The sequence below is a fragment of the Leptinotarsa decemlineata genome, unplaced genomic scaffold (genome assembly GCF_025532065.1).
Source record: "Leptinotarsa decemlineata unplaced genomic scaffold, Ldec_3_MD MMD2_tig00000690_RagTag_RagTag, whole genome shotgun sequence".
Taxonomy (NCBI): domain Eukaryota; kingdom Metazoa; phylum Arthropoda; class Insecta; order Coleoptera; family Chrysomelidae; genus Leptinotarsa; species Leptinotarsa decemlineata.
Window position 1 is genome coordinate 50,445 of NW_027412554.1, and position 26,967 is coordinate 77,411.

The following is a 26,967-nucleotide window of genomic DNA, read 5'->3' on the forward strand; positions in this document are numbered from 1 at the left end:
TCTATCTTGTTTTTGGTCAAAAAACCCAGAATCACAATCGAATTTAGTATTTTCTCGATTATCAATCAAAAATTCAATTTTGTCCTAGAAATGGATTTTTGTCGTTTCCATCTCGTTTTTTGGTCAAAAAACCCAGAATCACAATCGAATTTAGTATTTTTTCGATTATCAATCAAAAATTTCAATTTTGTCTTCAGAAATAGACTTTTGTCGTTTCTAACTCGATTTTTTCGGCAATAAACCCAGATTACATTCTAGCAATCGAATTTAGTATAATTTCGGTTTTGAATCATAAAATAAATTTTGTCACTAGAAATAGATTTTTTTTGTTTCTATCTCGTTTTTTCGTCAAAAAACCCAGAATACACTCTAGCAATCGAAATTGGTATATTTTCGAATATAAATTAGAAATTTCAATTTTGCTACTATTAATAGATTTTTGTCGTTTCTATCTCGTTTTTTCGTCAAAAAACCCAGAATTTCAATCGAATTTAGTATTTTTTTGGTTATCAATCGAAAATTTCATTTTTGTCTTTAGAAATAGATTTTTTCGTTTCTATCTCGTATTTTCGTCAAAAAATCCAGAATTACAATCGAATTCAGTATTTTTTCGATTATCAATCAAAAATTCCAATTTCGTCTTCAGAAATAGACTTTTGTCGTTTCTAATTCGATTTTTTCCGACAATAAAACCCAGAATTCATTCTAATCAATCGAATTTAGTATTATTTCGGTTATGAATCAAAAATTTCAATTATGTCACAGATTTGCCACAGATTTTTTTTAAACAGATATAGATTTTTATCGTTTCTATCTCGTTTTTCGTCAAAAAAAACCAGAATTTCAATCGATTTTAGTATTTTTTTGGGTATAATCGAAATTTCAATTTTGTCTTTAGAAATAGATTTTTGTCGTTTCTATCTCGTATTTTCGTCAAAAACCCAGAATTACAATCGAATTTAGTATTTTTTCGATTATCGATCAAAAATTTCATTTTGTCACTAGAATGGATTTTTGCGTTTCTTTCTCGTTTTTCGGTCAAAAAACCAGAATTACAATCGAATTTAGTATTTTTTTGGTTATCAATCGAAAATTTCAATTTTGTCTTTAGAAATAGATTTTTGTGGTTTCTATCTCGTTTTTTTTTCAAAAAACCCAGAAATACAATCGAAATTAGTATTTTTTCGATTATCAATCAAAAATTTCAATTTGTCACTGGAAATGAATTTTTGTCGTTTCTACTTGGTTTTTTAGTCACAAAACCCAGAATTACAATCGAATTTAGTATTTTTTTGGTTATCAATCGAAAATTTCAATTTTGTCTTCAGAATTGATTTTTGTCGTTTCTATCTCGTTTTTTCGTCAAAAAACCCAGATTACAATCGATTTTAGTATTTTTTCGGTTATCAATAAATTTTAAATTTGTCACTTGAAACAGAGTTTTGTCGTTTCTATCTCGATTTTTTCGGTAAAAAACCCAGAATTACACTCTAGCAATCGAATTTAGTATATTTTCGGTTATGAATTAGAAATTTCAATTTTGCCACTAGAAATAGATTTTTGTCGTTTCTATCTCGTTTTATTGTCAAAATCCCAGAATTACGATCGAATTTAGTATTTTTTTTGGTTATCAATCGAAAATTTCAATTTTGTCTCTAGAAAAGGATTTTTGTCGTTTCTATCTCGTTTTTTTGGTCAAAAACCCAGAATTACAATCGAATTAATATTTTTTCGGTTGTCAATCAAAATTTCAATTTTGTTTTCAGAAATAGATTTTTGTCGTTTCTATCTCGTTTTATGGCCAAAAAACCCAGAATTTCAATCGAATTTAGTGATTTTTTGGTTATCAATCCAAAATTTCAATTTTGTCACTGGAAATGGATTTTTGTCGTTTCTATCTCGTTTTTTTGGTCAAAAAACCCAGAATTACAATCGAATTCAGTATTTTTTCGATTATCAATCAAAAATTTAATTTTGTCTTTAGAATTACACTTTTGTCGTTTTCAACTCGATTTTATCGGCAATAAACCCAGAATTACATTCTAGCAATCGAATTTAGTATCATTTCGGTTTTGAATCAAAAATTTCAATTATGTCACTAGAAATGGATTTTTGTGTTTCTATCTCGTTTTTTCGGTCGAAAAACCCAGAAATACAATCGAATTTAGTATTTTTTCGGTTATCAATAAAATTTAAATTTTGTCACTAGAAACAGAGTTTTGTCGTTTCTATCTCGATTTTTTCGATAAAAAACCCAGAATTACACTCTAGCAATCGAATTTAGTATATTTTCGGTTATGAATTAGGAATTTCAATTTTGCCACTAGAAATAAATTTTTGTCGTTTCTATCTCGTTTTTTCGTCAAAAAACCCAGAATTTCAATCGAATTTAGTATATTTTTGGTTATCAATCAAAATTTAATTTTGTCTTCAGAAATAGATTTTTGTCATTTCTATCTCGTTTTTGGTCAAAAATCCAGAATTACGATCGAATTTAGTATTTTTTTGGTTATCAATCGAAAATTTCAATTTTGTCACTGGAAATGGATTTTTGTCGTTTCTATCTCGTTTTTTGGTCAAAAAACCCAGAATTACAATCGAATTTAATATTTTTTTCGGTTGTCAATCAAAAATTTCAATTTTGTTTTCAGAAATAGATTTTTGTCGTTTTTATCTCGTTTTATGGTCAAAAAACCCAGAATTACAATCGAATTCAGTATTTTTTCGATTATCAATCAAAAATTTAAATTTTGTCTTTAGAATTACACTTTTGTCGTTTTCAACTCGATTTATCGGCAATAAACCCAGAATTACATTCTAGCAATCGAATTTAGTATCATTTCGGTTTTGAATCAAAAATTTCAATTATGTCACTAGGTATAGATTTTTATCGTTTCTATCTCGTTTTTTCGTCAAAAACACAGAATTACAATCGAATTTAGTATTTTTTCGTTTATCAATCAAAAATTTCAATTTTGTCAATAGAAATAGAGTTTTGTCGTTTCTAACTCGATTTTCTCGGTAAAAAACCCAGAATTACATTCTAGCAATCTAATTTATATTGATTCGGTTTTTAATCAAAATTTTAAATTTTGTCACTAGAAATAGATTTTTTTTGTTTCTATCTCGTTTTTTCGTCAAAAATCCCAGAATTTCAATCGAATCCAGTATTTTTTTGGTTATCAATCGAAAATTTCAATTTTGTCTTTAGAAATAGATTTTTGTCGTTTCTATCTCGTTTTTTCGTCAAAAAACCCAGAATTTCAATCGAATTCAGTATTTATTTGGTTATCAATCGAAAATTTGAATTTTGTCTTTAGAAATGGATTTTTGTCGTTTCTATCTCATTTTTTGGTCAAAAAACCAGAATTACAATCGAATTTAGTATTTTTTCGATTATCAATCAAAAATTTCAATTTTGTCTTCAGAAATAGACTTTAGTCGTTTTCAACTCGATTTTATCGGCAATAAACCCAGAATTACATTCTAGCAATCTGATTTAATATTATATCGGTTTTGAATCAAAAATTCAAATTTTGTCACTAGAAATAGATTTTTTTTTTGTTTCTATCTCGTTTTTTCGTCAAAAAACCCAGAATTACAATCGAATTTAGTATTTTTTCGGTAATCAATCAAAAATTTCAATTTTGTCTTCAGAAATAGACTTTTGTCGTTTTTAACTCGATTTCATCGGAAAAAACCCAGAATTACATTCTAGCAATTGAATTTAGTATTTTTTCGGTTTTGAATCAAAAATTTGAATTCTGTCACTAGAAATAGATTTTTTTGTTTATATCTCGTTTTTTCGTCAAAAAACCCAGAATTACAATCGAATTTAGTATTTTTTTGGTTATCAATCGAAAATTTCAATTTTGTCTTTAGAAATAGATTTTTTTTGTTTCTATCTTATTTTTTCGTCAAAAAACTCAGAATTACAATCGAATTCAGTATTATTTCGGTTATCAATCGAAAATTTAAATTTTGTCAATAGAAATAGAGTTTTGTCGTTTCTATCTCGTTTTTTTCGTCATAAAACCAGAATTACATTCTAGGAATCTAATTCAGTATTATTTCGGTTTTGAATCAAAAATTTGAATTCTGTCACTAGAAATAGATTTTTTTTGTTTTATATCTCGTTTTTTCGTCAAAAAAACCAGAATTACAATCGAATTTAGTATTTTTTCGGTTATCAATCAAAAATTTAATTTTATCACTGAAAACAGAGTTTTGTCGTTTCTAACTCGATTTTTTCGGTAAAAAACCCAGAATTACACACTAGCGTTCGAATTTAGTATATTTTCGGTTATGAATTAGAGATTTCAATTTTGTCACTAGAAATAAATTTTTGTCGTTTCTATCTCGTTTTTTCGTCAAAAACCCCAGAATTACAATCGAATTAAGTATTTTTTCGTTTATCAATCAAACATTTCAATTTTGTCACTAGAAATGGATTTTTGTCGTTTCTATCTCGTTTTTTGGTCAAAAAACCCAGAATTACAATCGAATTTAGTATTTTTTCGTTTATCAATCAAAAATTTCAATTTCGTCTTCAGAATAGACTTTGTCGATTCTAACTCGATTTTTCAGACAATAAACCCAGAATTACATTCTAGCAATCGAATTTAGTATTATTTCGGTTATGATCAAAAATTTCAATTATGTCACTAGATATAGATTTTTATCGTTTCTATCTCGTTTTTTCGTCAAAAGACACAGAATTACAATCGAATTAATATTTTTTCGTTTATCAATCAAAAATTTCAATTTTGTCAAAAGAATAGAGTTTTGTCGTTTCTAACTCGATTTTTTCGGTAAAAAACCCAGAATTACATTCTAGCAATCTAATTTAGTATTGATTCGGTTTTTAATCAAAAATTTAAATTTTGTTACCAGAAATATATTTTTTTTTTGTTTCTATCTCGTTTTTTCGTCAAAAAACCCAGAATTACAATCGAATATAGTATTTTTTCGGTTATGAATTAGAAATTTCAATTTTGCCACTAGAAATAGATTTTTGTCGTTTCTATCTCGTTTTTTCGTCAAAAAACCCAGAATTTCAATCGAATTTAGTATTTTTTTTTGGTTATCAATCGATAATTTCAATTTTTTCACTAGAAATGGATTTTTGTCGTTTTTCTCTCGTTTTTCGGTCAAAAAACCCAAAATTACACTTAGCAATCGAATTTAGTATATTTTCGATTATGAATTAGAAATTTCAATTTTGCCACTAGAAATAGATTTTTGTCGTTTTTATCTCGTTTTTTCGTCAAAAAACCCAGAATTTCAATCGAATTTAGTAGTTTTTTGGTTATCAATCGAAAGTTTCAATTTTGTCTTTAAAAATAGATTTTGTCGTTTCTATCTCGTATTTTTGTCAAAAAACCCAGAATTACAATCGAATTCAGTATTTTTTCGATAATCAATCAAAAATTTCAATTTTGTCACTAGAAATGGATTTTTTTCGTTTCTATCTCGTTTTTTGGTCACAAAACTCAGAATTACAATCGAATCTAGTATTTTTTTGGTTATCAATCAAAAATTCCAATTTTATCACAAGAAATAGATTTTTCTATTTCTATCTCGTTTTTTCGTCAAAAAACTCAGATTACAATCGAATTTAGTATTTTTTCGGGTATCAATCAAAAATTTCAATTTTGTCTTTAGAAATATACTTTTGTCGTTTCTAACTCGATTTTTTCGACAATAAACCCAGAATTACATTCTAGCAATCGAATTTAGTATAATTTCGGTTATGAATCAAAAATTTCAATTTTGTCACTAGAAATAGATTTTTGTCATTTTCATCTCGTTTTCTGGTCAAAAATCCCAGAATTGAAATCGAATTTAGTATTTTTTCGTTTATCAATCAAAAATTTCAATTTTGTCACTAGAAACAGAGTTTTGTCGTTTCTAACTCGATTTTTTTGGTAAAAAACACAGAATCACACTCTAGCAATCGAATTTAGTATTTTTTTCGGTTATCAATCAAAAATTTCTATTTTGTCACTAGAAATGGATTTTTGTCGTTTCTATCTCGTTTTTTGGTCAAAAAACCCAGAATTACAATCGAATTTAGTATTTTTTCGGTTATCAATCAAAATTTCAATTTTGTCACTATAAATGGATTTTTGTCGTTTCTATCTCGTTTTTGGTCAAAAAACCCAGAATTACAATCGAATTCAGTATTTTTTCGATTATCAATCGAAAATTTCAATTTTGTCTTTAGAAATAGATTTTTGTCGTTTCTATCTCGTGTTTTCGTCAAAAAACCCTGAATTTCAATCGAATTTAGTATTTTTTGGTTATCAATCGAAAATTTCAATTTTGTCACTAGACATTTATAGTGATTTTTTTCGTTTTTATCTCGTTTTTTGGTCAAAAAACCCAGAATTACAATCGAATTTAGTATTTTTTTCGTTTATAAATCAAAAATTTCAATTCGTCTTCAGAAATAGACTTTTGTCGTTTCTAACTCGATTTTTCCGACAATAAACCCAGAATTACATTCTAGCAATCCAATTTAGTATTATTTCGGTTTTGAATCAATAATTTCAATTTTGTCACTAGATATAGATTTTTATCGTTTCTATCTCGTTTTTTCGTCAAAAAACCCAGAATTACTATCGAATTTAGTAATTTCCTGGTTATCAATCGAAAATTTCAATTTTGTCTTTAGAAATAGATTTTTGTCGTTTCTATCTCGTTTTTTTGTCAAAAACCCAGAATTACAATCGAATTTAGTATTTTTTCGATTATCAATCAAAAATTTCAATTTTGTCTTTAGAAATAGACTTTTGTCGTTTTAAACTCGATTTTATCGTCAATAAACCCAGAATTACATCCTAGCAATCTAATTTAATATTATATCGGTTTTGAATCAAAAATTAAAATTTTGTCACTAGAAATAGATTTTTTTTTGTTTCTATCTCGTTTTTTCGTCAAAAACCCAGAATTACAATGGAATTTAGTATTTTCTCGGTTATCAATCAAAAATTTCAGTTTTGTCTTCAGAAATAGACTTTTGTCGTTTTTAACTCGATTTCATCGGAAATAAACCCAGAATTACATTCTAGCAATCGAATTTAGTATTATTTCAGTTTTGAATCAAAAATTTGAATTGTCACTAGAAATAGATTTTTTTTGTTTATATCTCGTTTTTTCGTCAAAAAACCCAGAATTACAATCGAATTTAGTGTTTTTTTTGGTTATCAATCGAAAATTTCAATTTTGTTTTTAGAAATAGATTTTTTTTGTTTCTATCTCATTTTTTCGTCAAAAAACTCAGAATTACAATCGAATTTAGTATTATTTCGGTTATCAATCAAAAATTTAAATTTTGTCAATTTTATAATTGAGTATGAAAAATATGTTTATAAGACAGTGTAAGTACATTCAGAAGAAAAAAATGTGTAACCTGCAGAAAAAAAAACTTAAACTAAACCAAAAAAAAAAGAGTGTACCTACATACATATCTTTACACAAGCATACAGGTGTCCCATAACTTCAGGCTCAAACTTAATCATTTAGTTGTGGTGTAAGGTGTAAATGCAGTGGTTAATCTTGAACCTATAATTTTTTCACACCACAAAAAAACAATCCTAACAAAAAACATAAATTTTAAATTGTAATAATTTTTGAAAAAAAATCTTATTTATCATCATGTGTAAGCAATGATTTTTTGTAACTAATTTCAAACTGCAAAAGTTCCAGTTTTAATTGCTTTTTTTTTTGTATCTAATCTTAAATTTTCTTCTTGCAATTTTAACATCCTTAATTTATACTGCTGCTCTTCCTTTGCATAATTCTGTGATTCTACAATTTGTTCTAATTGCTTTTCAACTAATGCTAGCCTCTTATCTAGTAAGATATTGTACTTTTCAGCTATATCTGAAGATGTCAGAGCTCTTATACCTCGTATTGGTCGCCTTCGATTGAATGGTTTTGCCTTTGGGGTGCTGCTATTCTTAGTCGATACTGAGGTTGATAAGGATGTCTGAACTTTTTCAGTTTCTTTTGACTGGCAAGAGGGAGATACCATCAATTTTTGGTTCACTGGTTTTTGTAATATACCAGGCGGGCTTTTCTATATGTCTTTGCTGCCCTGTTTTCCTCTTCTTTATTCAATTCTTCTAGACCCTAAAAATCCAAATAAAGATAAGATCCTGTTTAGTAGTAATAAAGGCTCGAATAAAGGACATAAGCAAGTACTATGATAAAAAAATCTAGAAACTCACATTATTCTCAGAATCAGTTTCTTCAATTAAAGAACCAGTAGCAGGATCAAACTCGTAGATTTGGGTATCACATTCTGTTTTTCGCTTTTTTTCTGAAGGTTCCAATATTCCTGAATTGTCAGAGTCAAATTCTGAATAAAATCCTGATACAGTATGTTCATTAAGCATGCTGATTAAAATAGTGTCTGCTGCATCCAACTTCGGATCAGGTGGTGGTGGTCCACCTCCTGTTATATATGTACTTTTCTTAAATTCAGCAAACTTCTTACGTAATTCTTTTTTTTTAATCGCATACAACCGTTTAAGTTGTTCACTACTTCTGTAGCATATGATGGAAGCCTGGCTATTAAATTCATTTTCAATTTTTGTCCATATCTTATTTTTATCATCAATTGATGTTCTGTTTGTTTGTTTGTCTTCAAGTACTTTTTGGTACTTTTTACAAATATTCATTAAGCATACCTTTTCGCCAGTAGAAAAATTAGGAATACGATTCCTTTCATTTCCTCTTTCCATATTTACAATACAAATGACAGTATTTTTAATAAATTGATGGATGTAGCCGTACTACGTGGTAGGAGATCATAATGAAAAGAGAAATGAAAATTTCTATGTTTTTTACCACTTTTATTTGTAACTAACGTTACTGCAGTTTCGTCCTATATGGACATTCTCAAACTTATACAATAAACTCTTTTATTGTATTAGTTTGAGAATGTCCATATAGGACGAAACTGCAGTAACGTTAGTTACAAATAAAAGTGGTAAAAAACAAAAATTTTCATTTCTCTTTTCATTACGACAGTATTTTTAATAACTATGTTGTTGAACAATACAAAAAACGAGGTTATAATTTCACTTTACTTCCTTTTGACACTAGCTTTCAGTGTTACCAATGTCAAATATAAAAATTATCCCACTAGTATCATGAAATTATCCGCAATTCTCCCCTTAGTAGAATGACATTATCCGCAAATATCCCCTTCAACTTTTCCCAAATAAAACGCGCCAATTTCGAAAATTGTGCCTATCTATAGGTTCTTTTGATTGCTTCAAGGTGTAGTGTGGTAACCTGAGGTGTTCTGTGGTGAGGTGTAGTGTAATTCACACCAGATTTTGAATCAACTGCAGATTAGTGCAGATACAACAAAGGATGGCTCATGGTATATTGGACAAATTTAGCGATCATTTGACGTCACCACTGTAACCTGTCACCAGGCCTGTCTATACTTTTTGACAGCGGTTTTTCTTCCTGTTGGTGAAATTTTTTGTCGTGCCTGTATTTGGTGAATAATTTGACTTTCCGTTCAATGCTTTTCTAGTGCCATCATAGAAAAATGGACCATCCTTTCTAGTGCATAATCGTTGAATCCAATCAGCATACGAATACCACAATCGAGTGTAATTTACACCACGTGTAGGAAAGTGCTACACTTAGTACACTTCGATGCAATCGAAAGAACCGTATATTCATGTAAATAAAAGTGTACGAAATACGTAAATAAAAACTTCTTTATAAGTTTCAACTTGAAATAAATCTTTTAATATCATTTTGGTTTTAGCAAACAAAAACATAATTCTTAACTAAGAAATAAAAACAAAAATTCAGCCAGTCTTAAACTCAAAATAGATACATTTTAACGCAGATAGTAACAAATTTACTTACAACAGGACAAAACAAAAACTTTTTTGTCAATCTTCAACTTAAAATATGTAATAGTTAATATTATAAACTTTACGGACAAAATGTAACATAAAAATAAGAGAAATATAAAATAGGTATTGCAGTTAATATAATCACAAAAAATGTTTTCATTTTTTCCGCCATATTTTGGCATTAAGCATATCCTTATCAGGTACAAAATTAACACAGCCTCCGCTAGTTTCGATGCCTTCCTTTGATGCAAGAATAGCTTTCAAATTAGACGTATTCAAAAGATTTCTCTTGTCAGTTTTAATATTGAATAAATCACTAAAAATTCTTTCAACCGATCCATTGGAAAATGGCAGTATGAGTAACATGGACATAACTTTTTTTAAATTCGGAAAGATCGGCATATCAGCACTGTTTTTTAAATTGAAAATTGTTTTCCAATACTGATCAGCACTACTAACAGACAAATTTAATGCTTGATAATCTAAAAGAGCATGCTGTCTCCATTCATTATCAAGAGTTTGAATATCTACATATTCATTTAAAAAAAGAAATCTATCTAACACATGCTTTAAAGATTTGGTACTGAACGATTGGGCATTCAAAGGCTTCACTACTGTAAGAATATCATAAATTAGATCATCAAAACGAAAGCGCTCCTTTATGTTAGAAACCAGTTCAATGTAAAATTCTAATTTAGTTGTCAAACATTTTTCTAAATCTTTCTCCTTCACATCAGGGTTCTGTTTCATGGTTTCTAAACTTTGACTTGCTTGAATTCCTAAATAAATACTATTTAAAGGTACAAAATTTCTTGAATTTCTATGATTCATAGTGAAAATATTTTGTTTTTTGAAGGAAGATATTTCCATATAATTACTACACAAAGTTTTCAATAATTTTTCTGTTTCTGGTTTCACTTTGTGAAGAAGGGGCTTCTCAGATTGGAATAATAAATTAAAACTAGTCAACAGATCCAAACTGTAGGACATGAATTCTAAGTAAAGCTTGGTAAATTCATTGTCCATCGTAGTCAACATGTTTTCAGTAGTGATAGAAGGGTCTTCAAAGACTGTTTCTCTTAGATAGGCTTTCAAAGGTTCATACTGTTCGAGAACACGATCGACGCATGCCTTCAACGATAACCAACGTGTCACCGCTGGAGAAAGAATCTTATGAATTTCTGTTCGAAAAAATATTTGAAATTCTTTGAATTTTTGCTGCCTTGTTGAACTCCTATTGAAATGACTGCCCAAGTTGCGAAGAAGATCTTCTACAGATCGCGGTAATTTCAAGCAAGGTTTTGAAGCAGCCAGGTGCACCATATGACAGGAACATTTCACACACACAATATTAGGATTCACATCTTTTATCAATGAGAAAACTGAGTGGTATTGTCCTACCATTACATTAGGAGTATCAGATGCAAAACCCACTAAATTTGAAAATGGAATATTTTTTGATTGAAGTGTTAGTATTAAAGAAGTGAATATATCATCTGCCGTACTTCCTTCCATTTCAGTGATATCAAAAAATCTATTTACTATTCTATATTTTTCTTCATCAAAATATATAACAGAATATGCACACTGCTTTTTGGCAGATATATCAGTTGTTTTATCTAATATTAGTGAAAAAAAACAGCCAGGTTCCTGTAGCTTCTTGTATAAGTTATTTTAAAAAATATTACCACATTCGTAAACTACAGCTGTTGCCTTTGTTCTTTTAATGGACAAATGTCTAGCAATTTGTGAATCTGGAAATATATTGGTAAGTAGAGGAGACAATATGTCCATTAAAAGAAAAGGCAAATTGTTTGTAGTTAAAAGCCCACACAGCTTTATTTCTGCATTTCTAATATTTGTTTCCAAGGAATTATTTTTGAAAATGTCAGTGAGCTTTGTGTTGTTACTCACTTGTTTCAAGTTCATTTTATGTTTTTCACTGAATGCATGTTTTTTCAAAATACTCTTATGTGCCAAAATGTCACATTTACACACTTTGCAAAAAGCCATTTCATGTCCATTTGGATCTGCACTTGATTTAGATTTAGACAGCCAAGTTTTCATTTCGGGTAATTCCAGCCAGTTGGTACAAAACTTATATTTTCACAATTTCGAAGATGTAAATGTATCCTTTCGGGTTCGCTTCAACACCTTTCGTGTCGGTCGTTGGGTTGAACTTTGTTCTGAATCGGAGTCGTAAGATGATGATGCAGATGATGTGTTCTTGTTCTTAGTCTAAAACATTTCATACGTTTAAAACTTTTTATAGCCTTTACCTTCTTACATTCATCTCTTGTCTATTACCATCACCATCAGGATCTTCTTGAGAAGTGATTGTTTGTATTTGGTCTAGATCATTATATTTCTTCGAATCAGACTGAAATATGCTAAAACAAAAAGGCTGGATATTTTTAAAATTAATTTGCAAAGTAAAATCTACCTTATGCAGCCACCTATCCATTATATTTTGACTTCAATCAAACACAGTTTCAGTGATATTCACCTATAACGAGCTCCTTTGAAACAATTCAATCTATAAGGAACTAGGAGTTCGATTTTATTAATATCACAAAATTCACAATAAATTAACTTACTTCAATTTATTTAAAAGCAGACAACATATTTTCCCGCCATTCCGGTATTTATTTTACAGATCGACAGTTGACAGTTGAACTAGTTGGAGTGAGATGAGTTAGGTTAGATCACAAAACAGTCAAAACACAGAACATTTAGTAATTTTCACGGTGCTCCTCGGCGCGCTAGACAAATTTTAAAGAGCGCATGCGCGCATGTGAAGTTGCTCTGAATGCGTACAGGATTAGTTCCGCGACTGCGAAAATGTCCGAAAATTATCCGCAAAATTTCAGGATCCCCAAGTACTCGAAATTATCCGCAAATCGGACAATTATCCCCTCATTGGCAACACTGCTAGCTTTGCTATAATATGCAATGTTGCCAAAATGTTAATCCGGATTACCTAAACCATCCGCGGTGCATTAGTATTTAATCTAAAAGACGTAATTTAGATTAACTAATCGCGATTAAATTTAAATACGGTGCATACGAGCATAAGCGTGTTAGTGAACGGTGCATATAGGCGCATTTAACTAAGTAATGTGGCTCTCAAGCACCGAAAAAACAACAGAAGAAGAAATAAAATGTAATTTTGTAAGGTTATGTTATGTTATTTTCTTAATAACATATTAAAGTTATAAGTGTGTATTGCAATTATCAAACTCTGCAATTATCAAAATCAAAAGTCCCAAACAAAATGTCGTTCAAAGGAGCAGAATGGGACTCCGACGCATTAGGAAATGTATGCAATGAATTATTTGAAAAAAAGGTAAATACAAGTTTTTTAATTCACCGTTGAGCCAACCGATTATTCCGATGGATTCATCTGTTGGTCCAATCGAAAGGTTAGCGCGTTTGTACAGCTTGAAGCATTTCATTGTACATTTTCTGTAAATTTAACTCTAACTCTCCTCAGTTTTCTATGAATATAGTAGTTTTTAAGAAGTGATTCAAATACTTTTAATTTTTATGGAACAAAAGACAGTGTAGACATATAACTGACAAGCAGAATCGAATAACTACAATATCAGTCAATTGAAAAGTCACTGATCATATCATCCATTTGATATTTTTCAGTATTTTCCCATAAATTCATGTTAAATATTTTTATCCTATATGTAGATCGACATGTTGACGACACGGATTTTAATTAATAGAAATTTGAAGAGATCATTCTTTGAAAGTGGAATAATTCGTTTTACCCCAGTTACAAATGTTTTCGTTCCCAGATTGTTTTCGAATTCTGTGAAAAAAAACCAAAGTATTGATGATGTGGAGAAGAATTTTTTCTCCAAATACTTGATTATAGAAAATGAAACTATCTTTTCAAGAAAATCTTCAAAAGTTGTAAAGTACTCATTCACATTCCTGGGATTTTCGTTAATTTTACTGGGGACTTATGTGATATTTGAAGTATGCAAACCTGAAGTAATTGAATCAGAAATTCCATTATGGCAACAATATTTACTGGGAGTTTGGAAACAGGTGCAAAGCTTCACACTCTTTATTCAGGAACCATCTAGAGAAAAGCTGTTACCAGATCCTGTTCCCTATCCTTACTATCAACCACCTTATACATTGGTTTTGGAGTTCACTGATGTTTTAGCACACCCAGATTGGACTTACAGTACAGGGTGGAGATTTCAAAAGCGCCCAGGATTAGATTATATGCTGGAAAACCTTGTTGGACTATACGAAATTGTCGTATTCACTGCTGAACCTGGCATTACCATTTTTCCTGTCATTGAAGCCATAGATCCTAAAAATTTAATTTCTTACAAACTGGTTAGAGATTCAACTCATTTTGTAGATGGTCATCACGTAAAAAATCTGGACAAGCTTAACAGGGACTTGAAAAAAGTCATTGTAGTTGATTGGAATTCTCAATCTTTGAAGTTTCACCCTGATAATCATTTGAATATACCAAGGTGGAAGGGAGAAAATGAAGATTTAGCTTTATTAGATCTTACTGCTTTTCTGAAAACAATAGCGACTACAGAAATAGAAGATGTTCGAGATGTTTTGAAATATTATAAAAATTTTGAGAATCCTCTTAGAGAATTCAGGAATAAACAGAAGGAGTATTTAGAGCAGAAAAATAAATTGGATCAAGTGCCCTCAGAAGGACCATCGATCAAAAGAGTTTTTAGTTATATAATGTAGGTGAAATTATATAGTCATGCAATATATGTATCATTACAATAAAAAAACTTCATATTTCAAGAAATATTACTGGGATTTGAATTACAAAGTTTACTCTATCAGTACACAATAAACGTTTTAATGAATATTTCTTGTTTGGGGTCACTTCTATGTCCAATAAAATTCTAGTTTGTTTCATTTAAAAATTTGTATTTTAAAATATCTTGGATATACTTTATGTCGAAATTCAACGTCATATTTACTCATTGTTTTTGTCTCTTGTCTTATAGTAAATTTAAACTTTTTGTATAAGGAATAAGATAAGTTCTTAGACTTTAGGTTGAGTTCTTAGACTTTATATATATTCAACCTAGAAAAAGTAAGCATGAGCAGTATTTACCAAGAGGATGATCAAGTTAATTCAGTGAAATAATATTTCTATATGCTATTTGGATTAATTTGAACCATTTCTTTGCTAAATGAGTACTGAAAACTTAATTATTGGAAATATTAACACAATGACAAGAAGAAAAATGAGTTGTGAGAAATGAAACTATATGTTTGTTTTTACCACTTTTATTTGTAACTAATGTTACGGCAGTTTCGTCCTATAAGGATATTTTCAAACAATTACAGTAAACCATTGTAATTGGACGAAACTATATTAACAAATAAAAGTGGTAAAAAACAGAAAGTTTTATTTCTCATTTTGTGTGTAGAAATGATTGATTCATTGATTTGACAATTTTTTCTCAGAAAACCTACGATTTTCTTCAACAATTTGTTGTCAATATTGGTTGTTGAAATGTTTTGTTTCGAGAAAAACAAGAAATATTGCAAGAAAATTGTGGAATATGAATGAAAAAAGTATGTATGGAAGTCGTGTGTAGAGGAAGATAAAATGTACAATCCTCATCTCTGGTATCTTTCTCATAGAAAATCCCAACAAGCTGAATACAATTAGGCTGGTCCTTGATGCTGCAGGAAAATCAAGAAGTATGAGCTTGAATAATGCTCTACTGTCTGGTTCAGATTTGTTGCAGTCATTGGTTGCAATTTTATGGGAATTTTTACAAAGGCGATTCGGTTTCTGTAGAAATTTACGAGAGATGTTCCATTGAGAAGGAATACAAGAGTGAGGTAGATATACTCAACTTTTTATTTGGCGAAATTTGAAAAGTGACACACCTCCTAATATTTATCCTAATATACAGGTAAAATCTGTATATACCGAATAGGTTTCATAGTGTTTTTTTAGTTACTCACGAATAACTCTACTCTGATGCATATATATTAAACTTTTAACAACGAATTGTCATCAAAAGTAACCAAATACCTTAGCATAAGGCTGGTTTCAAATTTTAGATTGCTCGTGTTAGAAATTGAGTAAGCTATATTTTGTAATCACCTTGACACATAATTGCCATAGAAGCTATCTGATCAACATCTATTATACTCTAATACACAGTAGGATCAGTTGTATCATTTTTGGAAGAGCCACCGAATCACAACATGTTTTCATTATGCAAAAAAGATTATGCTGTTGAAATACTTTTAAAGAAAATGAAATCATGACTTGTGTAGCCATACCTATACTTCCATTTTAATGAACACAATCATAATACTAGAAAAAAGAACATTATTTAAAATTATATGACTAAAGCCCATCACAATAAATTACCATTTAATTCTGGAAACTACCTCTATATTATGCTACCAGAGCAACTGAAAAAAAATGCACTGTCCAGATATTCAAACATTCATTAAAATTATACTTAACTTTACGGCAGGCGTGGTCATAAACTCAACAAAACCGGGTGCGTTGTATCAAAATGATCACGCGCTTGTTGGACTCTTAATACTTTCTAAATAACTATAATACATTTTAATTTTAGGTATATTATTTACGTATATATATATATATTTCGTAAGTGCATTCTACCTTCACAAAATATTTAAAACAACATTTTTCTAACTTGAAACAAAATTAAAATATTTTAAATAAACCAACTATATATAACACTTTACTGTAATATAAAAAATAAAAAACTTCTAAATCATTACACCATCTTCTTATCTATGATATCTTGTGGTATTTCTGTCAATGTTCGACTGCAAACATTGCAAACGCTTTCTATGTGCATGAGATAAATGGGGTTTTTGCATTTATATTTTTTTAATCGCCTTCGTCCTATGCAAATATGACATCTTTTGCGTTTTCCTACATTTTCATTTTCTTTTTTTTGTTGTTCCTGCTCTACTGGCGTAATACTTTTCAGGCGTTGTTGCAGGCTGGTATGAATCCCTGATGTCTGTAAACTTCGTTGAGCCATATGAGGTGAATCTAATGCGTGTGATAAAGCTTTCAAAAATTTTCTTCTTCGGATAAATTCTTGACCATACATCTTGTAAGTGAGAAATATAATACGTGAATGATGAAATGTAAACAATAGTAGTTTAAATCGATAACACTTACCAAAATATTTCTTATTAGTCAATGGGCTATGCTTGAAGACTGGCAGTAAACAAATCTAAAGCAATTGGAACTTCCGATTTTCAATTGTGGAATATCATTGACTTTAGGTCGATGATGGTCACTATCTTGCACTGATGAGTGGCTAATAAGCCCGAAACCGGTCTGCAAGTTTGCCCGTTCCATAATTGAAGGTCGACTCTTTCAGTTGTATTGCCAATTGCATATGCAGGACATTTTCTGTGAAGATTCCTGCACTGACGCCTGTCTGATATAATCCAACGCCCTTCGTGGTATTAGCCAGGGGAGTAGTTGTTTTCTGATAGGCGTCAGTCCATTAAACTTACTGTGTAGGTATATAGAGACTGGCTTGAACGTTTGAAATTCCAATTGCTTTAGATTTACTTACCAAAATAATTGACAAAGTAACAAATTTGCAAAATTTATTTTGTAACGGGTATAGGCGTGGTGTATCAATCTGAATAATATTCATATATTTTCCTCGTACCAAAGATTATTTAGAACTAACTGGTCTCATTGCGTAGTTGGGTGGGAGGTAGGAAGCTACAAGTGACGGTAACTGCCGACTGTTTACGAGTCGAAAGTACCAGCACAAAACATTGGCGTTGTATCAATCTGATTGGCCGGCCCGACGGAAGGTTAACTGAAAGTTGCTTTTGTTCACTGAGCAAATATTTAAACTTGAATACTGGTTCTTCATTAAAATTTTGGTTGTTTTTTTCAATAGTTCATAAATTATGACTACAAAAAAGATTGATCAAATTATATTTATATGTGCAATACACAGAAAAATATCCATTTCATCAGATAATACTTTTGTGGCTTGGGTGTAATGATATTCTAGATTATCCAGAAAAAAAAATTATTGTCTTATTCCAATAACACTTTTAATGTATGTATTACATTTTACAGATTATTACATTGCATAATTTCAACTCAAAGCTTTGTTTGTCTTCAGCAGCAAAAATAATCAACAGTTGTTTTCAACATGTTTGTGGAGAGTGAAACCTGTACGATGAGTTTTTTTTATTTCTGGAGTATGGAAAAAAAATTCTGATTACAGTTGACTTGCGATAGTCCGACACTACGGGACCGCAGGGGTGTCAGATTACCAAACATTGGCTCTATTTGAATATTACTGGAGTTTTTTCCTAACATCAAACCGTTATTTTCAACTCCTCGACACGTGTTTCAATCACCAAGTGATCATCTTCGTAAGATCAAACTAATCATACTTACAAAGCTATCCTTATTTATACCATAGATACCTGTTCTAGGTACCTGCCTCTTAAATTAATTTCACAATATTGCCTTATCTACTAGTCTTCAATTAATTTTACAATGTGTTCTTATGTAATAGTTAGGTGAATGTAATAATTAAAATATTAAAGGATATATAAAATTAATTTTACTATTTCATAAGGACACATTGTAAAATTAATTTAAGACTAGTAGATACGTCAATATTGTGAAATTAATTTTATATAGCTTATAATATTTCAATTATTAGATTTACCTGACTATTACATATGGACACATTGTTAAATTAATTTAAGACAGTGAAGAGACAGGTACCTAGAACAGGTATCTACGGTATAAATAAGGATAGCTTTGTAAGCTATCCATTGAGAAGGAATACAAGAGTGAGGTAGATATACTCAACTTTTTATTTGGCGAAATTTGAAAAGTGACACACCTCCTAATATTTATCCTAATATACAGGTAAAATCTGTATATACCGAATAGGTTTCATAGTGTTTTTTTAGTTACTCACGAATAACTCTACTCTGATGCATATATATTAAACTTTTAACAACGAATTGTCATCAAAAGTAACCAAATACCTTAGCATAAGGCTGGTTTCAAATTTTAGATTGCTCGTGTTAGAAATTGAGTAAGCTATATTTTGTAATCACCTTGACACATAATTGCCATAGAAGCTATCTGATCAACATCTATTATACTCTAATACACAGTAGGATCAGTTGTATCATTTTTGGAAGAGCCACCGAATCACAACATGTTTTCATTATGCAAAAAAGATTATGCTGTTGAAATACTTTTAAAGAAAATGAAATCATGACTTGTGTAGCCATACCTATACTTCCATTTTAATGAACACAATCATAATACTAGAAAAAAGAACATTATTTAAAATTATATGACTAAAGCCCATCACAATAAATTACCATTTAATTCTGGAAACTACCTCTATATTATGCTACCAGAGCAACTGAAAAAAAATGCACTGTCCAGATATTCAAATATTCATTAAAATTATACTTAACTTTACGGCAGGCGTGGTCATAAACTCAACAAAACCGGGTGCGTTGTATCAAAATGATCACGCGCTTGTTGGACTCTTAATACTTTCTAAATAACTATAATACATTTTAATTTTAGGTATATTATTTACGTATATATATATATATATTTCGTAAGTGCATTCTACCTTCACAAAATATTTAAAACAACATTTTTCTAACTTGAAACAAAATTAAAATATTTTAAATAAACCAACTATATATAACACTTTACTGTAATATAAAAAATAAAAAACTTCTAAATCATTACACCATCTTCTTATCTATGATATCTTGTGGTATTTCTGTCAATGTTCGACTGCAAACATTGCAAACGCTTTCTATGTGCATGAGATAAATGGGGTTTTTGCATTTATATTTTTTTAATCGCCTTCGTCCTATGCAAATATGACATCTTTTGCGTTTTCCTACATTTTCATTTTCTTTTTTTTGTTGTTCCTGCTCTACTGGCGTAATACTTTTCAGGCGTTGTTGCAGGCTGGTATGAATCCCTGATGTCTGTAAACTTCGTTGAGCCATATGAGGTGAATCTAATGCGTGTGATAAAGCTTTCAAAAATTTTCTTCTTCGGATAAATTCTTGACCATACATCTTGTAAGTGAGAAATATAATACGTGAATGATGAAATGTAAACAATAGTAGTTTAAATCGATAACACTTACCAAAATATTTCTTATTAGTCAATGGGCTATGCTTGAAGACTGGCAGTAAACAAATCTAAAGCAATTGGAACTTCCGATTTTCAATTGTGGAATATCATTGACTTTAGGTCGATGATGGTCACTATCTTGCACTGATGAGTGGCTAATAAGCCCGAAACCGGTCTGCAAGTTTGCCCGTTCCATAATTGAAGGTCGACTTTTTCAGTTGTATTGCCAATTGCATATGCAGGACATTTTCTGTGAAGATTCCTGCACTGACGCCTGTCTGATATAATCCAACGCCCTTCGTGGTATTAGCCAGGGGAGTAGTTGTTTTCTGATAGGCGTCAGTCCATTAAACCTACTGTGTAGGTATATAGAGAGTGGCTTGAACGTTTGAAGTTCCAATTGCTTTAGATTTGTTTACTGCCAGTCTTCAAGCATAGCCCATTGACTAATAAGAAAGTTTTTATTCCTTATTTAGAGAAATCGGGCAAATTACGGATGTGCAGTTGGTTAGTACCTCGTCCACTAGATGGAGTGACATTTTTGATGTTCGCTCCAACTTCGGAAGAGGAATGAAATACTATGAAAGAATTCCGATTTTCAATTGTGGAATATCATTGACTTTAGGTCGATGATGGTCACTATCTTGCACTGATGAGTGGCTAATAAGCCCGAAACCGGTCTGCAAGTTTGCCCGTTCCATAATTGAAGGTCGACTCTTTCAGTTGTATTGCCAATTGCATATGCAGGACATTTTCTGTGAAGATTCCTGCACTGACGCCTGTCTGATATAATCCAACGCCCTTCGTGGTATTAGCCAGGGGAGTAGTTGTTTTCTGATAGGCGTCAGTCCATTAAACTTACTGTGTAGGTATATAGAGACTGGCTTGAACGTTTGAAATTCCAATTGCTTTAGATTTACTTACCAAAATAATTGACAAAGTAACAAATTTGCAAAATTTATTTTGTAACGGGTATAGGCGTGGTGTATCAATCTGAATAATATTCATATATTTTCCTCGTACCAAAGATTATTTAGAACTAACTGGTCTCATTGCGTAGTTGGGTGGGAGGTAGGAAGCTACAAGTGACGGTAACTGCCGACTGTTTACGAGTCGAAAGTACCAGCACAAAACATTGGCGTTGTATCAATCTGATTGGCCGGCCCGACGGAAGGTTAACTGAAAGTTGCTTTTGTTCACTGAGCAAATATTTAAACTTGAATACTGGTTCTTCATTAAAATTTTGGTTGTTTTTTTCAATAGTTCATAAATTATGACTACAAAAAAGATTGATCAAATTATATTTATATGTGCAATACACAGAAAAATATCCATTTCATCAGATAATACTTTTGTGGCTTGGGTGTAATGATATTCTAGATTATCCAGAAAAAAAAATTATTGTCTTATTCCAATAACACTTTTAATGTATGTATTACATTTTACAGATTATTACATTGCATAATTTCAACTCAAAGCTTTGTTTGTCTTCAGCAGCAAAAATAATCAACAGTTGTTTTCAACATGTTTGTGGAGAGTGAAACCTGTACGATGAGTTTTTTTTATTTCTGGAGTATGGAAAAAAAATTCTGATTACAGTTGACTTGCGATAGTCCGACACTACGGGACCGCAGGGGTGTCAGATTACCAAACATTGGCTCTATTTGAATATTACTGGAGTTTTTTCCTAACATCAAACCGTTATTTTCAACTCCTCGACACGTGTTTCAATCACCAAGTGATCATCTTCGTAAGATCAAACTAATCATACTTACAAAGCTATCCTTATTTATACCATAGATACCTGTTCTAGGTACCTGCCTCTTAAATTAATTTCACAATATTGCCTTATCTACTAGTCTTCAATTAATTTTACAATGTGTTCTTATGTAATAGTTAGGTGAATGTAATAATTAAAATATTAAAGGATATATAAAATTAATTTTACTATTTCATAAGGACACATTGTAAAATTAATTTAAGACTAGTAGATACGGCAATATTGTGAAATTAATTTTATATAGCTTATAATATTTCAATTATTAGATTTACCTGACTATTACATATGGACACATTGTTAAATTAATTTAAGACAGTGAAGAGACAGGTACCTAGAACAGGTATCTACGGTATAAATAAGGATAGCTTTGTAAGTATGATTAGTTTGATCTTTCTCTTGAAGATGATCACTTGGTGATCGAAACACATATCTAGGTGTTAAAAATAACGGTTGGGTGTAGGAAAAAAACTCCAATAATATTCATTACTACACCAAAGGTTTCAAACAGTGCATCACAAGTACATTGGCTCTATTTAATTGAATTTGCAGTGTAGTTAACGATGAATTTTTATGTAATATTTGACTAGAAAAGATTCAAAATATGTAATGAAGTCAGGCTTTAGTTTTTACAAAAGAAGAGAAATTTATTTAATATTAAAATCACAACACAACATGAATCGGTTTTACAGGTTAAGGTAAGACAAACTAGACTAGACCGATGACCCATTCGGCGCAGCGTCGGACTACAGAGCGTGTCGGACTGTTAAAATGTCGGACTATCGCGAGTCAACTGTACTATTACTGATAATGTTAATAAATGCTATCAGTGAATATGTTCAACATGTTATCCTCTGATTTTTATATATAAAGAAAAATATCATAGTTTATTGATTCATTCACAATCGTTGAGGGTTGGTTTTTTGTTTTTTAAGGATCTAATCAAGAATCTTAAAAGCAGCATAAAGGAGCAAAACGAACTCAAAAGATCCATTTCACGATTGAGTAAAAAACATAGAAATTCTTTGGAAAAAAACTCAAAATCAAATAATACTAAACCAAATGAAAAATCAAAAATGTTGGAAATCACCAAAAGTAAGAAGAAACGTTTAAAGATAATAAGAAAGAAACAAGAGCGCCAAAGTATAAATATAGTTAAAACTAAAGATTGTGAAGGTGAAAAAAATAATAGGAATGAAGTTCAAGTGGAAATATCAGGCGATAAAGGAGAAAAGAAGAAACATAATAATAAAACAATCTTGAATTCCGGACCTATGAAAAATGAACATTCAAAGGCAAAGAAAAAATATAGGAATTTGAAAAAAAGGTTAGAAACTACAATGCAACATGGAACTTTTATAAATCAAGTAAACATAACTGATGAAGAAGTATTGATAAAAAATGATAGTAACAAAAAACCAATAGTGGCACTCAGCAAATCTTCAAAAAAAATTTTGAATTTTGATCATCAAACCAAGGCAGTAAATAAAAAAAAAAAGTTTTTTGAAAAACTCAAACAGACACTCGCAAAACCAATGGACAAAAAACCTCAGCTCACATTGAGGCAGAAGATGTTAGATAAATTGAAAGCTGCAAGGTTTCGTTTTCTTAATGAACAAATATATACTACGAATAGCAAAGAAGCTCAAAAGATATTTCAAAGTGATCCAGATGCTTTCCAGGCTTATCATGAGGGGTATAGAAAACAGGTTAAAAGGTGGCCCATGAATCCACTTGATGTAATCATCAAAAGTATTAAAACAATGTAAGTACGTATTAGAGAAAAAATGTAAGATATAGATAGATAGATATATTTCCAGTATATAAAACCATCTTTATGAAACTTATCGGACTACTCGACATATGAATGAAAAATATAAACAACATAAAAATAAAAGCATATCATCAATATTCAGGTACTACTCAATTTATAAAAAGGAACTATACACAATTTTAGAAAACAATATTATGAAAAATCTCAAAATCTCATTCATCTATTGAATGAAATGAATTTTTAAATAAAAAATCAAACAATATTGATTTGAATAATTTCAACGTCTCAATTCCACCTATTAACGAACTGTGTGATTATATCATATTATATCTTGATACATATATAAATTCTGTTAAGTCCTAAATAAAAAAATGGCATCGGATACTATTAGCATTGCGTGTGCATTAATCGTGTATCATAAAACCTCTCTCTCAAGAGTTATCAAATATATATTCAAACATGATAGAGTTAGAATTCCTAACCAAACAAATATTTTTCTACATTTCTCCCTCTCTTACGAGGTTTGGCATACATCTCAAAATTGTTTTCTGTAACAAGAATACTTTTTGTGTGAGCAGAATTACCCCAAAAAATGAGACCAAAGCTCAGTGTTGAATAAACAAGACCATAATAAGCCAGCTTAAAAAATTGTAGCGACACTTTACTTGTAATTGTCTCTTGACAAAGTAAACACTGCTCAGTTTGGATACAATATGATCTGTATAACATTCCATGTCAACTTCTGGTCAATATATATTCCAAGAAATTTGATTCACTTTGTTGATTGTGACTATTCTGGTTATTTCTTTCGGTCTTGACAAGTTCTTCATAGTTTAACTTAATACGAGGAGGAATTGGCGATGACACCAAGCCACCATCTATGAGATAGACAGATGTCCAACAATGCATTTGTGATTCAACCTGGACCACTGATGGGTCGAAATAGCGCTGTCAGGTGTTGGATCACGAATGCCTTGTTTTTGGGCTCTGGTTTCAACTAGTTGCCTTACAGTGAAAGACAGAGGAGGAATATTGTTTAGCGGTCGATGTGGAAACTTGACTGCTACGTACCACTTTAGGGAACCTTGTTTATCTTTGATATTTGTGGATTTAGCCTTGTCAAGCTTATCCTTTAAGGACAGTCGAGTCTAACAATGCATTCGAAGTTGAGATCTATGGTGGGTTGAAATAGCGCTGCCGGGTATTGGATCACGAATGATTCATTTTTTGGTTTCGTGTTTGGTATTCACCTTTGTGTATATGTGGGACCAGATAATGCTATTATCTTTACTACTACTATTATTATCATTATCATCACTGGTGACACCTTCCTTATATGCAGGCGCGGTGTAGACACTAAAAAATTTACATTTTCTTCTAATGAAATAATTTTTTTGAGTATAAGGGAATGCACTTAAAAGTACAAAATTATTGTAAGATATATAAATAACAAAAAGGGTTATTTTTCAAATGAAAATAAATTAATTATAAATTTCCTATGTTTTACAGGTGTACACTTTTTTATTATTATCCTAGTTGTGGAGAAAATTATAGATAATTTACACTGATAAATTGTTTTTTCATGTGTGGTCATTGATAAAATATGTTGTATATGTTCTACGTATATAGTCAATTTGAATCAATTACAGTTTCCCCGATGGAATAATACTCATCGTTTATAATTTATCTAAGGCTTGACGCAGAAATGAATGTCTGATCTGCTTCTTATTGCTTTGATATACTTCATTGTGTTTGTCAGTGTTTATTTTCAATTGTATATTTTTACAATTTCCAAGCATTTCAGACAATTATCTAAGATTTCCCTTCACTTAAGAAAATTAGATACAAGTTTTTATCTAACCATGTGAAATTTTCATAGCTTTCAATATTCATAAACCATAAATAATCTCAATATACAAAAGTTGAGATATGATTATTCAAGGCTATTCAAATTCAAGATTTTGCAAGGGGAATCTCTTTAAAAGAGAAAGTCAGTTGAATGGTGGCAAAGTTGCCTATTTTTGTGTACTCTTGAATGATAGCCCTTCTGGTTTCCGACGTATATGAAAAAAAAAAAAAAGAAAATTTTATTTAGTTGTTTAGGTATCTACAAATAACATACACGGCTGTTTTTTGTAGCAAATTGATATTCATTACCATTTTACTATTAATACAAATGGTCTTATGAAAAATATCTATAACTATTCATTATAACATTATCATACAGACACTGCTACACTTTTTTCCTCTCAGAGGAATTGAGTATCTTCAGAAGTATATATTTTATCTTATATTTTTTTTCAATTTGCAGGCCAAAATCTTATGTCATAGCCGATTTTGGTTGTGGAGATGCAAAATTGTCCAAGACAGTAAAGCAAAAAGTATTCTCCTTTGATCTGGTGGCAACAGACGAAACTGTAGTTGCTTGTGATATCTCCAGAGTTCCATTAGAAAACAGTTCTGTAGATATAGTTGTGTTCTGTTTGTCACTCATGGGAACAAATCTGAATGAATATATATTAGAAGCCAACAGGGTCTTGAAAACTGGGTGAGTGGTAAACTATACTGTAGTTCATGTTACCAAGATGATTTTTGCATCAGGTATTTTTAATTGGTGATTGACTTAAAACTAACAGACATTTGTAAAGTGGCTTTGTTTCTAAGTACAATGATAATTATTAAGAGAAACGTATAGTTAGGCATCACGAGTTGTACCAGAAACATACCCACTTTAAAAATTGTTGTCAGCTTTACATCAACCGCTGATGATACCAAATGTCAATCCATTAACGTCTATTATCTATGTATTTTGAAAAAAATTACTCTTTTTCAGAGGAACGTTGAAAATAGCTGAAGTTGAGAGCAGATTTGAGAACATTGAAGAGTTCATCAAGTGGGTACAACACTATGGTTTCAAAAATACTTGGAAGGATTTATCACATGATTTGTTTTATTTTATGGATTTTAGAAAGGATAACAATGTAAAGAATAGAAAGAAGTTACCTACTTTAAGTTTACTTCCTTGTTTATACAAAAAACGGTAATTAAACATTTTTACAAAGTAAATTTCACTTGATTACATACTAATTATCTCATGACTGTTTGATTGAAAAATTGGTTAGGGTTTTCAACTCCATCTAAAACGTCTTCAGCTTCTTCTCGCAAGTTCTCCACTCTTTCAAGCAACAGCATCTGAAATAAAGTGTTTCTTTAGTGACCACCTCAGCTAATACAATTCTTCATTAATTTTGTATTTCAAAGGGACCATTACAACAAGATGGTCGAGCCAAACTCAAGGAAATCAAAAAAAAAGTAAAAATTACAATTTGAATTGAAATTT

At 30.4% G+C, this 26,967-nt stretch overlaps 5 protein-coding genes across 7 annotated transcripts in view; 2 read left to right on the plus strand and 3 right to left on the minus strand.

Annotated features, from left to right (window-relative positions):
- Nucleotides 1-7,692: 7,692 nt before the first annotated feature.
- Nucleotides 7,693-8,877, minus strand: LOC141482066 (uncharacterized). The gene is made up of 2 exons (XM_074174619.1): nucleotides 8,235-8,877; nucleotides 7,693-8,136 (listed from the first exon to the last, which is right to left on the minus strand). Exons 1-2 carry the CDS (start codon nucleotides 8,748-8,750, stop codon nucleotides 8,050-8,052), a joined length of 603 nt encoding a protein of 200 aa, XP_074030720.1. The 5' UTR covers nucleotides 8,751-8,877; the 3' UTR covers nucleotides 7,693-8,049.
- A 918-nt stretch (nucleotides 8,878-9,795) lies between these two features.
- Nucleotides 9,796-12,711, minus strand: LOC141482098 (uncharacterized). The gene is made up of 4 exons (XM_074174695.1): nucleotides 12,334-12,711; nucleotides 12,198-12,280; nucleotides 11,579-12,128; nucleotides 9,796-11,548 (listed from the first exon to the last, which is right to left on the minus strand). The coding sequence occupies exons 3-4, from the start codon at nucleotides 11,955-11,957 to the stop codon at nucleotides 10,047-10,049; spliced, it is 1,881 nt and encodes a 626-aa protein (XP_074030796.1). The 5' UTR covers nucleotides 11,958-12,128; nucleotides 12,198-12,280; nucleotides 12,334-12,711; the 3' UTR covers nucleotides 9,796-10,046.
- Nucleotides 12,712-13,030: 319 nt separating this feature from the next.
- On the plus strand, nucleotides 13,031-26,693 carry LOC111511932 (uncharacterized). 2 transcript variants are annotated; one of them, XM_023168008.2, is made up of 5 exons: nucleotides 13,101-13,236; nucleotides 15,546-15,749; nucleotides 22,789-23,618; nucleotides 25,939-26,175; nucleotides 26,461-26,693. In XM_023168008.2, the coding sequence occupies exons 2-5, from the start codon at nucleotides 15,621-15,623 to the stop codon at nucleotides 26,669-26,671; spliced, it is 1,407 nt and encodes a 468-aa protein (XP_023023776.1). In that variant the 5' UTR covers nucleotides 13,101-13,236; nucleotides 15,546-15,620; the 3' UTR covers nucleotides 26,672-26,693. The 2 variants fall into 2 exon arrangements, with proteins under 2 accessions (XP_023023777.1, XP_023023776.1); XM_023168009.2 differs by lacking the exon at nucleotides 15,546-15,749 and having other exon boundaries at nucleotides 13,031-13,236.
- LOC111511933 (mitochondrial import inner membrane translocase subunit TIM50-C) lies at nucleotides 13,497-14,694 on the plus strand. The gene has a single exon (XM_023168010.2). It carries the CDS (start codon nucleotides 13,596-13,598, stop codon nucleotides 14,628-14,630), a length of 1,035 nt encoding a protein of 344 aa, XP_023023778.1. The 5' UTR covers nucleotides 13,497-13,595; the 3' UTR covers nucleotides 14,631-14,694.
- mus301 (mutagen-sensitive 301) overlaps nucleotides 26,627-26,967 on the minus strand; it is a 49,731-nt gene continuing 49,390 nt past the window's right edge. For both annotated transcript variants that reach the window (XM_074174617.1, XM_074174618.1), the window contains exon 17: nucleotides 26,627-26,819. In XM_074174617.1, coding sequence (XP_074030718.1) covers nucleotides 26,715-26,819 — 105 coding nt within the window. In that variant the 3' untranslated portion in view covers nucleotides 26,627-26,714. The remainder of the gene's footprint in view (nucleotides 26,820-26,967) is intronic.

Bases quoted from the DNA above. Each gene is read 5' to 3' on its own strand.
- LOC141482066 (XM_074174619.1), bottom strand. From the start codon at position 8,750: ATGGAAAGAGGAAATGAAAGGAATCGTATTCCTAATTTTTCTACTGGC. The intron at 8,137-8,234 runs GTGAGTTTCTAG...TTGGATTTTTAG, and splicing joins AAACTGATTCTGAGAATAAT to GGTCTAGAAGAATTGAATAA.
- LOC141482098 (XM_074174695.1), bottom strand. From the start codon at position 11,957: ATGAAAACTTGGCTGTCTAAATCTAAATCAAGTGCAGATCCAAATGGA. The intron at 11,549-11,578 runs GTAATATTTTTT...ACTTATACAAGA, and splicing joins AGCTGTAGTTTACGAATGTG to AGCTACAGGAACCTGGCTGT.
- LOC111511933 (XM_023168010.2), top strand. From the start codon at position 13,596: ATGTTGACGACACGGATTTTAATTAATAGAAATTTGAAGAGATCATTC.
- LOC111511932 (XM_023168008.2), top strand. From the start codon at position 15,621: ATGCTCTACTGTCTGGTTCAGATTTGTTGCAGTCATTGGTTGCAATTT. The intron at 15,750-22,788 runs GTAGATATACTC...TTGTTTTTTAAG, and splicing joins AGAAGGAATACAAGAGTGAG to GATCTAATCAAGAATCTTAA. The intron at 23,619-25,938 runs GTAAGTACGTAT...TTCAATTTGCAG, and splicing joins ATCAAAAGTATTAAAACAAT to GCCAAAATCTTATGTCATAG.